The sequence below is a fragment of the Manacus vitellinus genome, unplaced genomic scaffold, assembly GCF_001715985.3.
Source record: "Manacus vitellinus isolate BGI_N305 unplaced genomic scaffold, ASM171598v3 scaffold_51_pilon, whole genome shotgun sequence".
Lineage (NCBI taxonomy): Eukaryota > Metazoa > Chordata > Aves > Passeriformes > Pipridae > Manacus > Manacus vitellinus.
The window spans coordinates 4,693,769-4,710,244 of NW_021940620.1; the positions used below are offsets into that span (position 1 = coordinate 4,693,769).

Below are 16,476 nucleotides of genomic sequence, written 5' to 3' on the forward strand. Positions count from 1 at the left end.
TCTTCCACGCCCCTACGAGTCTGTAACTCAGAGCACCAAGGGAAGTGCTCAGTGCTGGCCAGGCCTGTCTCGCAGCCCTGCCAATGCAGAGAGATGCTTCACCTTGGCTCCAGTACCTGCCCGGGCACTGGTACCTGTCGGGATTCCCGGTACCCACCCGGGCTCCATGACCTGCCCCAGCTCCGGTACCTGCCCAGGCTCTATGATCTGCCTGAGCTCCATGACCTGCCCAGGCTTCCACAGTACCCACCCGGGCTCTGTAACCTGATCGGGCTCTGGTCCCTGCGAGGGCTCCGGTGCCTGCCCGGGCTCCCGGTACCTTCACGGATTCCCGGTGCCTATCCGGGCTTCAGTACCTGCATGGATTCCCCGTGCCTGCCCGGGATCCATGACCTGCCCGGGCTCCCGGCACCTGCCCGCATTCCCAGTCCCTGCCCCAATTCCTTTGTTCCTGCCGGAATTCCCAGTCTCTGCCGGAATTCCCGGTCCCTGCCCGCATTCCTGGTTCCCGCCCCGCGCCGGGGGCTTGGGCGGCCCCGCCGTCCGCGGTCATGTGACCCGTCCAAGATGGCTGCCGGCGAGCGCCGCGCCGCGCCCGCCGCGGGCAGGGAGGAGGATTTCGAGATTATTGACAAAAAACAGCTCCCTGATGCGGCCGAGCTGAGAAACGAGGAGAAGGCGAAGCCGGAGGAAGGGAGGTGGTCCGCTCCGATCTTGTCGCTGGCCAAGAAAGCCTCGGAAAACTTGGCACTGAGCTATGGCAGCGCCCTGAAGTCCGCGTCCCTGGTGGGGTTCGTGTCCAAGCCCGGCAGCAGTGACAGCCCGGCAAAGACAAGTACGGCTCCGCTTCTTTAGTAAACTCGCTTTTGTGGTGCGCAAATCAGTTCGCTCCCGTAAGTGCTGCTGGTTCGCGTCAGTGGTGCATGGGTGTTACTTTGAATTTTCTTTTTTAAGATGCTGCGGTTTTGTATTGGAGCAAAATTAAACGATCGACACAGATGTAGAACTTAAGAAGTGTATTATAACCAAAAGAAAACTAATATATTTGGGAAAGTTGACTTTAGTTTTATGCAGTAAGCTTTTATTTGCTGGCTCTTCTCCCTCTTTTTAAAGCTCCCCTCGGCTGCACTGAGGGATCTCCCAATTCCATGTCCTTCCTAATGTGCTGGTTCAGGGCAGGAACTCGCTGTATCTGTCATGTCAGAGAGTGGACAAGCAAACTAAGATACAGATTTGTTACAAGTTACTTTTTAACTACTCTAAAAGTTTAACCACAACTTGCTTTGTTGAACATCTGCATTCAAGGATCTAGCAACCGTACAGTTTTATGGAACAGGTCTCTTAGCACTGAATGAAAAGGACTTTAGTTGAATCACATGGAAAATAAATCTCAGTGATACTCATAGTGTGGAAAAAACCCATTTAAATGCAGCAGAAATTGGGACTGGAGCCTTGTACTCCAGTGTCTCATAATGGTGCTTAAGTCTGGAGCAGTGGAGATCAGATTTGCTCCCTTGTGCTACCTTTTTGTTTTTAATGGTACTGAGTGTTCAAGGCAGCGTTCTGTGGGGCTGAGCAGAGACAGGATGGGAAAACCAATTACCGCTAATGGACTTTTTCATTTTTTGTGAAAATTCCTCAATGTTGGATAGTCAGAGTTTAATTGTCCTGAAAAAAATAGACTCTTGTCTTTCCCTGCATCTCAAAGTCTCACACCAAACTTCTAATGGATTTGTTTCCTGGGTGCCCATCTTGAGCACCTGGGATTTAACCTGACAAAGGGCAGAATATCCCATTTTCTTCATTTGCATTTGGAATAATGCTGTGAATACAGGTAATTCACAAGAACATACAGCTTTTGGCAAGGGACAGGGAATGTGATGTCCTCTTGTCCTCTTAAGAGCTCCCACGCTTAATGGAACTTTTACCATAGTCTTTCAGCTTCTTCTTTGTAAAGTAAAGGAATACAACACCACGTCCCCAGATTGTTCAACAGATTTGGATATGTTGATGAGTTTTATGGAAAATTCCGTATGAAAAATCTGATCACAATTTAAATATAAAATGTGAACAGGCACTAAGTCACCTGTTCTACCTGTTCAATATTACCTTTGACTGAGCACTATAAATTTAATTTAAAGCAGGTATTTTTAAGAAATAAGCTAAGACCTGCAAGACCACTTGTGGAAAATTCGGAGCTTGTTCCCTGTATCCTCTTTTTCCTGAGATTTTATAACCTCTACCTGCTGCTTCACATCTGTTGATCACATGTTTTAAACACACAAACCCCATCCTAGACTAGGGTGTGCCACTGAAGAAACTATGTCCTGCCTTGCAGGGAGGCCGGGAGCTACAAATCTAAAGAAAACAAATCAAGAAAGACTTGCAGTCCCAAAAACCAAGAGATGGAGAACTGTGAGCTTTCCTTTGTGCTTCAGTGTTTTCTGACTTCAAAGTGTGCTGAATAATTACAGTAAACAAGGCATGTGGCTTCAAAAAGATGTTGGAACAAATCTCTTGAATTAGATGAGAGACAAAACTGTGTGACTGCATTCTTAAAGATTGCAGCATCATGTCTGTGATCTTTTGCACTTGGGTAACCTGATTCCTAATCTTTGAGGCTTGGCTTTGGTAATGTGTCTAATACCTGTTTATTTTGCATGTACCAACTTGCACGGTTTTGCAAAAGATGTACTTGACTATGTAAACTTGCAACTAAAAAGTCTGAAAAGGAATGTTCAAGTAATTATTTAACTTAATGCAAGCCATTATTAAGACACTTTAAGTTTGTGTTCATAAAGAACATTTCATTCACATTATTTTATTTTTTTAAAATCTTGTGGGTAATACACGTATATGGAGCCAGGCTTACAAGAAAAGTATGCCTGATATGTAAAAATTTTAATTCAGATAACCATCAAAATGGTTAATATTGAAAACATCCAAAAAAATCACTGATTTTCTGTTTCTACTGTGTAACCTGACAATATTGACATTCAAAATATTACAGCCCTTTTAATCCTCAGTCTCATATCTCATTATATGCAGTTTTGAGGCATCCATTGGCTATGGTCAATATACAGTATACTCTACATATAGTATATTGCATATTAACTATATATATTATAGTATAATACAATATACTATACAGTAACCTGCTGAGATGACAAAACTTTGTCTGCTTTGTGGTTATTAAGATCAATTTGATTAGAATGACTCCCTGTTTTCCCTCTTCTGAGACAAGGAAGCGTTTTGCTCATTTTTAATCCTAAGTTAACACTGTGTGCACAAAAACAGGAAGGTAAAATTAGTACTGAAGAGACTTTTGCACAGTCTTAGGAATAGTGTTGACAATCTTGAGTGTGACTGACACAGGGGAGTGTGACCGTGTCTGACCCACAGGTGACAGCAGGACTGTCCTACTGCAACAGCCGTGGCTTAAAAGAGGATTTCAATGACCACTGGCCTATGGTTGGCAGCACCTGTTGGAGACTGTGGATGCCTGAAGAAGCAGAGGGGCTGAAGCCAATCCCTGTCCCGCTCCCCCTTTTGTCCCAAAATAGGTTTTTTCCCTGGGTATGCAAGAGGCTGATACACACACAGAGTGCAGGTATTAGATTTATTTACAGTTCTGCAATGAAAGGGGCACTGGGTGGCAAATCCACAAAACCAGCACGATGACCACCAAAACTTTTCAATATTTTAGCAAACAAAGGCATTAATGTTCATTGGCTACAAGTTACCTAGTTCTATTATTAATTAGTATTCTTCTATTGGTTAATGATTCTCTCGCTTCTCATGCTAATTAGTCCACATGCTCAGTCTTTCACTTCTTTTGCATCAGTGGGTTTATTGGGTCAGTGGTCACGATCAGTCCCTGCCGCAATTCCCTTTTACCCAGTTGGAGCTGATTCAGCACAGTTGCTGAGTTGGCTTTATTAGTTTTTTCCTTGTCTTGGAGGTTCTGCCGAATGTCATAGAATCATAGCATATGCTGAGTTGGAAGGGACCCACAAGGATCATCGAGTCCAGCTCCTGGCCCTGCACAGAACACCCCAAGACTGCCACCATGTGCCTCAGAGCATTGTCCAAACGCTCCTTGAGCTCTGGTGCTGTGACCCCTGCCCTGGGGAGCCTTTTCAGTGCCCGACCATCCTCTGGGGGAAGAAGCTTTCCTAATATCCAGCCTAAACCTCCCCTGACTCAGCTTCATGCCGTCCTTGCAGTCCATAAATTCTGCATTCTCTGTGTCCACTCTCAGTGATACATCCTTCTCCCCAAGCCTTGTTAACCTCCCCCTAGGTCTGAGGTTATTGAAACATGTCGAGCCCTAAACTTTAACAGGGCAATTCTACAGACAAGTAATTTGTCTTTCTAGCACCTGGGCATCACTTAGAGCTGCTATCTGTTTCACGGGTTAAATCTCCCTTCCTGTTGGTTAGGCTTGAAAATATACAAAGACCAAATATCAAATAACATCCTTTATTGGGAAAATTTGTACATATCCCACATTTTGCAACACACACACCCCCCCGTCTCCGGCTGCGACGAGCCCGCCCCGCGCCCCCTCACACCGCTCTAACGATGGCGCCCGCCCCGCCGCGCGCGCTGTCGCCGTGGTTTAACGCGGCGGCCGGGGTCCCTCAGCCCCGGCGGGGTCCCCCTGGCCCGCCCCGCCGCTCAGGTAGGGACCCCCCGGCCGGGGGCTGGGGCCGTGTCCCACCCGGGTGCCGGGAGCGGTGCCCCGCTCCCCGCGGTGCGGCCGCGGGGGGCTCCCCGGGGCTGCACCCCAGCCGCCCCCTGCGCGGGATGGGTGGGGGGCACCGCGGGGAGGGCGCTCCGGAAGCTGGGCAGCGTCTCCGCGCGGATTCTCCCCCTGTACTCGGCGCTGGTGAGGCACCTCAAGTGCTGTGTCCAGGTCTGGGCCCCTCAATTCAGGAACGTCATTGAGGGGCTGGAGTGGGTCCAGAGAAGGGAATGGAGCTGGGGAAGGGTCTGCAGCACAAATCTGATGAGGAGAGGCTGGGGGGGCTGGGGGGGCTCAGGCTGGAGAAAAGGAGGCTCAGGAGTGACCTTATTGCTCTCTACAGCTCCCTGACAGGAGGTTGGCCTCTTCTCTCAGGCAACCAGTGACAGGACAAGAGGACATAGTCTTAAGCTGTGCCAGGGAAGGTTCATGTTGGACATTAGGAAGAATTTCTTCACAGAATGCGTGATTAGACATTGGAGTGGAGGTGATGGAGTCACTATCCCTGGATGTGTTTAAGGAGAGATTGAATGTGGCACTCAGTGCCATGGTCTAGTTGACCTGATGCTGATTGGACATGATGATCTCAGAGGTCTTTTCTAAAGCAGCTTTTCTTATCCCCACCTATGTGCCCGCAGGTGCGCGGGGCCACACCATGGAGGAACGTGCCAACCTCATGAACATGATGAAGCTCAGCATCAAAATCCTGATCCAGTCAGCCCTGAGCCTGGGCCGGACCCTGGACTCCGACTTCCCCCCGCTGCAGCAGTTCTTCGTGGTGCTGGAGCACTGCCTCAAGCACGGGCTGAAAGGTGGGCTCCGGATACCAGGCTGAGAAGAGGCAGGTCAATGAGTCGCTGTTGAGTCCTGCTGTGTCTCCAGTTTGACCTCTGAATGACATTGTTAATTGCATAAATGTACAGTGCTAATCGGCATTACAGATATAACTATGTGGTTACCCCTGTACACCCTGTATTTTGTGCCTCCTATACTGTCAAGGTATTTTTAATGCCCCCTTTTCATTGACATGTTAGAAGCTGGTAAGACAAAGTAACACATAGACTAAAGTTTTTAATTCTGGAGTTGGTAGCCTGTTACTTTTCCTCACAAACTTCTCTGTGTGCTCCCTTTAGTGAAGAAGACTTTTATTGGACAGAACAAATCGTTTTTTGGTCCTTTGGAGCTAGTGGAAAAACTATGTCCCGAAGCATCAGATATAGCAACTAGTGTTAAAAATCTGCCAGAGTTGAAGTAAGTTGGTTGTTGGAGGTGATGCATTTCACTCATACTGCTGGGAAAAGGAATCCTTTGTATAGTCTCTCAGCTTCCTTAATGAGATCTTATTCCCAAAGGCAAAAATACAGCATGTAGGAGGCATTGACTTCTCCAAGAGATAAGGAGAATACCTCAAAATATTCAGAGTTTCTGATTGAAACAATACTGTCAGATTAATAACAGTATTTGGAAACTTTTTAACCTTGCTAAAAATAACCAAAGCCTTCACAGTTATTTTCTCTCCTCTTCTTTTCCCCACTTTTATAACTTTGTGTCATTTTGTGAGTGCACTAGTAGTATTTAATTTGGGTAATTCAGGATGATGGAAAGAAACTGTTTTCAGTGCTAGGGTGCATCAGTGGTTGGGTTATGATGGTAGCTGACAATATGTGTCTTTTCAAGTTAGGAAAACTTTACAAAATACTTTTCCTTCACCAAAGAATGGGATATACTTAAATGCTTTTGTGTTCTGGAGACAGCAGTTCATTCCCCCAGGGATATTTTTTTTTTTCAGTTGTTGGGGTTTTGGAGCTGGGGGGGGTGTGCTTTTTTTTTTTTAACAAATAATATCCTTCATCTCACTTTGTAAACTGAGAATTTTGAGTTGCACAAATCTACTTAAAAAGAAGCTTTGTTTTTACCAAAACATGCAACTTTTCATTTTAGGACTGCTGTGGGCAGAGGAAGGGCTTGGCTTTATTTAGCACTCATGCAGAAGAAACTGGCAGATTATCTCAAGGTACTCTTGGACCATAAGCATCTGTTAAGGTAAGAGCATATGGTGTAGGTTGTGTTTCCCAAATCACTGACAAGTGTTGCTCCAGAGAGAATAATTCCTTGACCACTTCAAGCTTGTTCTTGCAGCCTGCAGAGGAGCAAGTGGTTAATTGTTTCTCAGTGAAGCTACAGAGGAACTTAGTCAAGTGTTTTCTGAGAGTTCTGAATCCTCAACCTTGTGCAATAAATTGGTGGGAAGGGGCTGCTCAGCTGAGCTTTATAAAGGCTGTGTTACTGTTTATATGATTTCAGTGATGGAAGTGCCACTATAATTGTTTGATGTGCAGTGATACCTGATAATATTTCTTCCAGTGAATTTTATGAACCTGATGCATTGATGATGGAGGAGGAAGGAGCAGTTATTGTGGGTCTGCTGGTTGGACTGAATGTTATTGATGCAAACCTTTGCTTGAAAGGAGAAGACTTGGATTCCCAGGTGAAGATTAAACTTAAGTAGGATCAGTTGGTATAAGATTCTCGTAGAATTAAGTACATCTATAAATACTTTACTGAGATGGGTCCAGAGTTCTTTCCAGCATGTCCTGAGTTCACGCTTATCATGTTTCCCACAGCGAATAAAAAGAAAGTACATAAGTAGTAGTTTATGGAAATACAACTAATAACTACTAGGAAACTGTTCACACTAAAATATGCTTTTATGACAAACACTAGCTTCCATGTTTGCATCAGCTAGGAATAATATAGGCATTATTTGTCTCTGTAAACTTAAACTTCATATTTTTATCATTTTCCAAATACACATTTTATCATTTTCCAATTCTGCTCCTATGCAGAATTGCACCATGAAGGTGTCTTAATATCTTAAATGTATTTTTCAGGTTGGAGTGATTGATTTTTCCTTGTACCTTAAGGAAACACAGGACAGTGATGACAAACAGTACGTATGGTGAATTAATAATTCTAAACTATTACGGGTTTTGTAGAACAAACCTGTCAGACAGTCTGTGGGAGGACATGAGTGCTGGAGACCTCAAAGTATTAATCATCCTAAAAGGAGAATCCAAAACAGATTTTGTTAGCTAATACTAACTTTCAAAGATTGAGCCTGTGGTGGTTTGAACAAGAATACAATGTGGAGAGTTTGTGTCTTGAGCTGGGACCAAATTAAAAGCACCCAAAATATTAGATTGGGCTTTGTTTTGATTTTAGAAGAGACGATCTGCCAGGACACCCACTACTAAATCACTGCTTTTTTTCTAAGCACTGTTTCAGAAATGCTCTCAGTTAAGTAGCTCTCTCTGTGGGAGAGATCACTTATGGAGGAAAAAATGTAATTTGAGGTGAAATGTTGGGTGAATTGAGATCACAGCTGTTGACAGCACTGAATCTAGAATACCTGTAGCAAATGAAGGGGATTTCATATTTTATGTGCTTCTGTCACTTCAGAGCTCTTCACTGTTGAGCTGCTGAAAAGCAACCAAACAGCTGCTTCACCTCCCTGGTGCTTCTCATCTAGCTCAGGCACAAGTATTTTATAAGGAGACGATAAAAGGTTTCAACTCAGTTTGCAAGTCTGTGCTGAAAGCCCTAGTACAAACTAACACTTTAGAATGAAGGAGTTTCTTCTCAGTCAGTAAATTTTCACTTTTACAACTAGAGATGGAGGGATTACAGCTGTCCTTGACCAGAAGCATTATGTGGAAGAACTGAACCGACACCTAAGGTGGGATTTTCATCTGTTCTCATATACAAACACTTGTCCTGTTTAGCTTTTTCAGTATGGCTTTGAATGTCTCTGCCATCAGTCTTAGAGATTTTTGCCTGATATTGAAATGCCTTTCCTGATTATTTTCCAAAAATCTTAGTTTCATTTTATAGTCTTGCTCTTCTGCAGGCACATGCAATGCAGAAAACAAGTCATGTAATAGTAGTTTACTTTTTTAAGACTGATTAACATAACACTGTGGAGGTATGTTTTCAAGAGAAACTCTTACAAGTGCATCTGGAAGTTCATTCCTCAGAGGAGGAGTCTCTGCTCTTCCCCCCATAGGTTGTTCAGTGGGAAGAGAGGACCTCACTTCCCTTTTTGAGCAGGAGAGGTGTTATCACTGCAACAGCTGAGCCAGAACAGGGCTGCCAGTTGTATGGAAGGGCATGGTCCTCTTAGTGCTTAACAGGGACAGTTGTCCTTCCTCGGGGGTATTTTTCAGTTCACCAAAGTATTTAGTTATTAAGAAATGCAAGATGGTTAAAAAAAATACTGTTGAGGACAGGAATAAATGCTAAATGTTGGCACTTTTTTTACCATTGTTATGTGTCTCTCTTCCTTGCTGCAGTTGCACGGTTGCAGATCTTCAGAACAAAATAGACTGTTTGGAAAAGACCAATTCAAAACTCCAGGAAGAGGTTTGTGTCTGGTCTGTTAAATATTTCTCACAGCTCTCTTCCATCAGAGGCAAAAATCCCCAAGAATGTACCTTAGACCTAAAACATTTGAGTAGGTACTGGTGAGATGTGGGGGACTGGGCAGACTGGCATGGGTTGGCACATGGAGAAAGCTTTCTGGGAAGCTTCTGCATTAAATTAGTGGTTAAAATGCTTTTGGGCACCTATTTGTTAGATGGATTTCCTTAATCAAGTTTTTTGTCTTGCAATGGTGTCTCTACCCAAAAGTAATCAAACCACTGACATGGACATGACTTGTCCCTCTTCCTTCTGCACATACACGTGTGTATTTGTCGTGTGAGTGATCCCGGAAAAACAGAAGTTAAAAAATCTTTCCCAGCTGGGGAGTAAAATAGATTCCAGCAGCATGCTTTATGTGTGTGTGTGTATATATATATATATATATACATATATATATAAACCTACCACCACACAAAAAATATATCTGTCTTTCAGAGTGGATCTGTGTAGTCCAATTTCCAGTGTATTTTTGGTATCCCCACTCGAAAATGCTGTACAATTCTACCAGTGAACGCCAGCCCTGACCTGCTGTGTGACTTCTAGTTAATACCACAGATCCAGGGTGGATTTTAGCCTTTTACACTTGGATGCATTTCTTTGGGCAGTTTAATAATAATTGATGAGGGTGTGAAGCAGAAGGCAGTGAACAAATGTGTGTGGGGTTATTAATTTGGGCTGTACAGTGGGTTCGGCTGCAGGAGGGTCAGGCAGCTCCTGAAAGGGGAAGTGAGCAGCACACCTGCTACAGAGACTGAGCTGCTGACCTTAGAATTGCTCCAGATGTTGCCTGCTTGCACAGTGATTAAATATAGATCTGTTCTCTTTATAAACAGCTTGCAGCAGCTACTGACCGAATTGGATCACTGCAGGAAGAGCAGCAGCAGTTAAAACAACAGAATGAATTGATTCGTGAACGGAGTGAAAAGAGTGTGGAGGTGGGCCACCAATTTAAAGATGATGGGGAGCCTTAAAATAAGTGATCTCCTTTAATCAGCTGTAGTTAGTGCTCTCAAACCCACTGGGAACTGGAATGCTCAGCCAAGTTGAGCAGGCTGCAGTGCAGATCACTGAGTTTAGGTGTTGTATGCTCAGGCATTTTAATTATTTTAGGCATACTTAGGGATACTTTAAATACTTTGTGATATTATGTGGCTTTTTTGCTGATGTTTCTTGTAGGTAACAAAAGAGGATACAAAAGTAGAATTGGATACTTACAAGCAGTCACGGCAGGGTCTTGATGAAATGTACAGTGATGTTTGGAAGCAGTTGAAAGAAGAAAAAAAAATCAGGCTGGTAAGGAAACTTAACTATAGAAAGTGAAGTAAAAGACACAGGATTCAGCCTAAACTGTAACATTACAGATAAAATACATCTGCTGTGCACCTTTTGCAGCTATTCAGAATTCATGAAGGAATTGCAAGCAAGATGCCACATGGGCATTGGTCATTAACAGTGTCTGTGAAAAACTGGGAATTGGGGCTTTTGGAATGTTGGAAATTAAAGGTGTTTCTGTGTTTAAGAAACTACCAACATTACAGCAGAGACACATAGTTTTGTGTATAGGGTTATATGGGTTTTGGAAATGCTTATCCCTGATGTATGACTATGCTGTAGTAACTAGGAAATCTCTTTGTAAGGAACTAGAGAAAGAGTTGGAGCTACAAATTGGAATGAAAACAGAAATGGAAATTGCCATGAAACTTCTGGAGAAAGATACTCATGAAAAACAAGATACTTTAGTTGCACTTCGCCAACAGTTAGAAGAAGTGAAGGCCATTAACTTGCAGATGTTTCACAAATCTCAGGTATCTGCAAGGGGTTGGGGATAGTTTTGTGGGTTGTTTGGGTGGGTTTGTGGTGTTATGTCACGGTTTTTTTCAATTGGACAAAAAATAAACTCATAGCATTTCTACAAGGAAGCCACAGAGTAGTGGTGCTCACACAAAATACACAGAGCTTGTTGCTGTTAATGAAATAAAAGTTTAACTAACCATTAAATAAGAGTTTAGCAAGCCTTTCCCTCCCATACGTGGTGCCAGAGGGGATTCCTCTCAGTTTTTATGGGCTGTTTCCTGATGCCTGTTTAGGCTTTACCCAGGCCTTTGCCCTTTCACAGATACTTGCAAGCCACAGCCCAGTGAAGCCCCAGTGCTGAGGTGGGCCTTTGCTTTTGAAAGCAGTATTTATTTTGGGGGTTTTCGGCTTCCTGATTCCATGACCACTGAGTGCAGTTGTTGGATTCAAATCACCATTGATGATCTTATCCTGTCCATTTAATCTGATAACTTCTTTCTTCAAGCTTTTTTCCAAAGAGAGGATTTTTGGCTTGTAGTTGATCTCATAGGTAAAAACTTAGTTAAGGGTTGGGATTTTTTTCTGAGGTCTTAACAAAACAAGTGGAGCAATGTCTGCTCTGGCATTATCAGCATTTTGTTTGTACATTCCAGTTAGACCCAGGCCTGGCCTTTAGCAAGCTGAACATTCTTGATGTGGTGGCAGACTTTAAACACTGTGTTCACTGTTTCCTATAGAATGCAGAGTGTTCATTACAACAGAAAACAGAAGCAATATCCTCTTTTGAAGGAAAAACAAATGAGATGATGTCCTCTATGAAACAAATGGAAGAGAGGTAATAATTACCAGCTCAGAAAGTTAACACTGAAGTCAGTAAAAACTTTCCAGTGTAAACCTTTACAGGATGACCTTCCATATGCCCCTATAGACATTTGGGCACACGTGCCAGCATGATCTTTTTTACTTTCTCCTCCTTGTCTCTCTGTGCTTGCTGTTCTCTTATCCCAGGCAAAGGTGCCTATAATTGACCCATTGAAAAGCCATAGCTCTTTCCATAGGCAGGCCATTTAAAAACAAGTTAACTTCAGCTTAAGAACTAGTCTGACTCTAGTTTTTGTTGTTTGGGGTTTTTTTTTTCAGAAACAATTACTTTCAAAAGTCTTTTTTTTCTCCACTTGCATTTTCAGTTCAAGCTTTTATAAAGACCTGTTCTGGTAAATCTAAAAGAAGAGGATGAGAGGGTGTAGTTAAGGGGTGAATTGACAACAAATGCACGTGTTCCTTGCCTCGTAGGCTGCAGCAGGCAGAGAAGGCAAGGCAGGCTGCCGAGGAACGCTGCACCAAGATGAAGCAGGAGCTTGCTGGCAAGCTGGACACGTGTCGGCAGCAGATGTCCCAGCTGGACAGCAAATGGTATTTCATCTGATGGAATTTTTTTTCCTTCCCCTTTGCCATTCCTCTCAGAAGTGCTTTCTACTCCTTTTGTGCTTGGGTCTAAGGAGGGGTAGGTTTGAATTGTCTTGGCCTGGCATTGACAGAAGTAGGCAGGATCCAGGGAAGCACAGCATTTCTGTGCAGTGCACAGTGAGCATGAGGATTTTCACATGTTTTTTTCCAGAATATCCAATTGAGATCACAGAGTGCCAGCAGAAATCTGGCCATTCCAACCAGCAATGAAGCTTTCAATTGCTTTTTTAATAAATCAGGAGATAGGTATGGTCACACTTGTAGGCTGAGCAGAGAAGTGACTGCCATCCAAAGGGATTGGGGTTTTTAAAGGGGGTTTGGGGGCTTGTTCTTAGGGAATGTTAATCCTCTGAAGATTTCTAATAGCAACAGAAAATGTTTCTTTCACTGTTCAGATGTCAAGGTAGAGTGTCCCTTTTAAACAGTTTAAACATAGGTAGTGAAATATGTAATTGTGGGGATTGGGTTTGGGGGGGGTTGGACCTTTTAGTTGTTTCTTTTTCTTCTAGCTGTTCATTGCTGCTTGTTTCCTGTGACCTGAAGATGTAAATATAGTTTTTGATGTCTGTTGTCATTACAGTTTGATATCTGCTGCCCATTCTTTCCTTTCCCAGAACACCACTCTAGTTTTACCCTCTTTTGGACAAGATTTCTTCTCCTCATACGGTTTCTATCCTTAAGTTCTATGGGATATTTTTCTGCTATAGGTTTTTTTAGAATGAATTATTTTTCAATAGCTCAACTCTGGAAAAGGAGTTAAAATCTGAAAAGGAACAGAGGCAAACTTTGCAAAAAGAACTGCACCAAGAGAAAGATGCAACCACTCTGCTTAAAACAGAATTGCAACAGATGGAAGGACTGAAAAAGGTATGCACAAGCTTCAAGTGTTCAGAACAACTGAATGTGATTTATTTTTTAAGCATGAACATTCTTGTTAACCTGAAGAAGATTTGCTCCTGTGTATGGAGCAGTTTAGATTCTGAGGGCACAATTGCACATCTGTATCTGTCTGTGTGCTCATGGGTGGGCACAGGACTGATATGTTCTAGCTCTGCTCAACAATGTTCAAAGCCTGAAAATCTTCCTCTTTCTGGTAAATACAGTTAAATGATTTCATCATTTGTGCGGAACCAGTGGGTAGCTCAGCCATGTAATTCTAAACATCAAGCCTCAGAAATAAGTTTGTAAAGAAGCTGATTCTTGTGAACTGGTTGGGTAGTTTGGGTAGATTGATCAAGGTTATTGGTCAAACAGTGAACAAAAACGTTGATTTCATGCTTGATTTTATAGGAACTGAGAAAACTGCAGGACGAGAAGCAGCAGTTGGAGAAAGTCTGTGAGGAACAGGAACAAGCTCTTCAGGAAATGGGACTTCATCTCAGCCAGTAAGTTCTAGGAACTGAACTCCTGTAAGTGACATAACCTGGAGTATCAAACTCTAATACCAAGAATTTTAAACCTCATCCAGTTACAAAAATCAATTGATGTAAGAATTTTAGGAGGTAGTTACTAGGCATGGGAAACTAAAGAGCCATGAAATAAAAATAAGGGAGATCCTTGTAAGAGTGAGCTGGCTGAGAGATGAAACACTGCAGGAAATGTTTAGTTCTTACAGTGGAACTGTGCTTTTCCCACATTCTTCTGATTATACTGAAAAGGGGGCAAACCCCAAGGTGACAAAGTTTCCTGGTGATAGTGAGTGGTTCAGAGGCATAATGGCTGAAGAATTGAGATTTGAGGTGTAGATTCAGTGGCTGGACAATGGAATGGGAGGGAAAACCAAACACAACTAAATATAAAGTCATGCAGAGGGCATAATTTTTTTTTCCAGATCAAAGTTGAAGATGGAAGACATTAAAGAAGTCAATAAAGCACTAAAGGTACTCTACATCTCATGGGTATTTGGACTGTACATACAAATTTCATTTAACACCTTCAAATTTCACCACAGTTATTCTGCTCTAAAAGGTGGCTTTTGAAAAATACCAACAACATTGGTAAAATGCCTTTGAATTTTGTTTTGTAAGTTTATTTGTATCTCCAGTGTGGTTTTTATTCAAATTTTCCAGGGTCATACTTGGCTGAAGGATGATGAAGCAACACACTGCAAGCAATGTGAAAAGGAATTCTCCATCTCAAGAAGGAAGGTAATGTTGCTCAGTGGATTATTTTTAAACAATCTGTGGCAAACAAAAATGGTGCTGTTGCCTAGTTTGCAAGGGAAGACTGACTCTGCTTCAATTCCAGATCTTGTTGGCATGATAGCTAAACAGGGATTAATTTGGCATTTCCCATCCTAAATATAGTGTTTCCTCCTGCTTTTGAGTGCTCTCCTTGGTGGGAGCTGCTGTGGGCTGTGTTCAGTCTCCCCTCCCGGCTGAGCAGGCTCCGTGCCCGGCTCCCAGGGGGTGCTGCGGGGTCCTGGGCCGTGCTTTGGGACAGCGGGGGGGCACCCGGCAGCCCAGGGGCCCGATATCCTCCCTGTAGAGCCGGGCCGGAGAGCAAGGCCTGGCTGCGGGAGGGGTGATCTGGAGAGAGCTCCATCAGTCCAGGCCCGGGCCTGCTCCTGCTCCTGCTCCCGCTCCGCCCTGAGCCAGGGCGAGCGCGGTTCCCGGCTGTGGAGGGCGGGCGGCTGCGCCGGGATCGGCTGCACAGGATCGTGCCCGGTGTTGGGCCCTGCGCAGGAGGAAGTGCTGCCGGGAGGGCTGGGCCTGGTGGGGAGTGAAGGGGGATGTCAGTGTCCTCAGAAACCCTTCCCGAGGTCTGACTTCTCTCTTCCTGGTGCTGCTTTTAGGCAGCTGTGCTCACCCTGACTCTGTTTGCAGCACCACTGCAGGAACTGTGGGGATATCTTCTGCAACACTTGTTCCAGTAACGAACTCGCGCTGCCGTCGTACCCTAAACCCGTCCGTGTCTGCGACACCTGTCACACGTTGCTGCTCCAGCGGTGTTCCTCCAACTCCTCCTAAGGCCCTCCCACCCTTGACAGAAGCGCTTTAACATTGGAAAGTAGCCATTATTTTTTTAATTCTGAATTGCAAGTGTCCTCTGTGCAGCAGACTGGCTGGTCTCTGATAATTTCCTCTGTGGGACAGAGCAGTGTAAAATAATTTGTAGGGACTGTGCAAGCTAATGCTTCTCCCAACTGGAATAATTAAGAAACTTATATCGACTGTAATTTCCCTTAAAGTTCTATTTGAAACTAAAATCACTTTTCTGATTTTTATAGGTATTTGTATTAAAATTTGTATATGGCATTTCTACATTTATTTCATCCCTGTAGACGTCCCTGTCTCTGCACATGAACTTCAGTTCCTCTGTACCTTCACTGTAGGTGCTCCTGTGTGTCTCCTGGCTCATGTACAGTTTTGTATTTGCTCTAAGTCAGAGAGGAAAAGGTCAGTTTATGAATTGTCTATAGAAAGAGCTTTATGGGGAGTGTCGATGAATGTGCCTTCAGTTCACTGCGGAGTCAAAACCTGCACATTGTACTTGTTCTGGAAGTCGCTGTGACCACGGTGTGGTAGTTACACAATAAAGCCTTTTGCAAAAACTGAAAGCAAGAGACGTTCTGATTTTAAACAGCTGTTGGTCACAGATGCCAGAAGAGAATGTTCTTATCCAGCCATGCACATCCAGGGCTTAAGCTAAAGACTCCAGAACGAGTCTGGGATACCTGACCAATGCTGTGGTATTCTGGAAAGTGTGAGATGAAGCCCCTGCTCTGCAGCAGCTTCCACCCTTCCCTGGAAGAAAGGGGGCAGTGACTCCAGCTCGCCGTGCCCACCCCTGTGACACAGCAGGGCAGCTCTGCCCCAGCCCAGGGGTGTTCGTTCTGTCAGGCCTGGGCACAGCTGCAGCCAGGTCCCAGAGCAGTTTGTGTTATGGAGCACCAGCACGCTGGGCTGTTGCCGCACCCCAGGAACTACAGGGTGAAGGCACCACTGTCCCCAACAGCACCCTCGTGGAGATGTGCACCCTCCAACAGG

At 44.1% G+C, this 16,476-nt stretch overlaps 1 protein-coding gene across 5 annotated transcripts; it reads left to right on the plus strand.

Annotated features, from left to right (window-relative positions):
- The first annotated feature begins 529 nt into the window (after window positions 1-529).
- On the plus strand, window positions 530-16,046 carry RUFY1 (RUN and FYVE domain containing 1). 5 transcript variants are annotated; one of them, XM_029962977.1, is made up of 18 exons: window positions 530-835; window positions 5,386-5,559; window positions 5,881-5,998; window positions 6,689-6,790; window positions 7,112-7,235; window positions 7,639-7,697; window positions 8,418-8,483; window positions 9,097-9,166; window positions 10,060-10,161; window positions 10,403-10,519; window positions 10,864-11,031; window positions 11,758-11,855; window positions 12,314-12,433; window positions 13,225-13,354; window positions 13,778-13,872; window positions 14,319-14,367; window positions 14,557-14,634; window positions 15,313-16,046. In XM_029962977.1, exons 1-18 carry the CDS (start codon window positions 568-570, stop codon window positions 15,454-15,456), a joined length of 2,082 nt encoding a protein of 693 aa, XP_029818837.1. In that variant the 5' UTR covers window positions 530-567; the 3' UTR covers window positions 15,457-16,046. The 5 variants fall into 5 exon arrangements, with proteins under 5 accessions (XP_029818837.1, XP_029818840.1, XP_029818839.1 ...); XM_029962980.1 differs by having other exon boundaries at window positions 563-893; window positions 15,313-15,456; XM_029962979.1 differs by lacking the exon at window positions 530-835 and adding an exon at window positions 4,642-4,684 and having other exon boundaries at window positions 15,313-15,456.
- The last annotated feature ends 430 nt before the right edge of the window (window positions 16,047-16,476 follow it).

Bases quoted from the DNA above. Each gene is read 5' to 3' on its own strand.
- RUFY1 (XM_029962977.1), top strand. From the start codon at position 568: ATGGCTGCCGGCGAGCGCCGCGCCGCGCCCGCCGCGGGCAGGGAGGAG. The intron at 7,236-7,638 runs GTGAAGATTAAA...TGTATTTTTCAG, and splicing joins GAGAAGACTTGGATTCCCAG to GTTGGAGTGATTGATTTTTC. The intron at 11,032-11,757 runs GTATCTGCAAGG...TGTTTCCTATAG, and splicing joins AGATGTTTCACAAATCTCAG to AATGCAGAGTGTTCATTACA.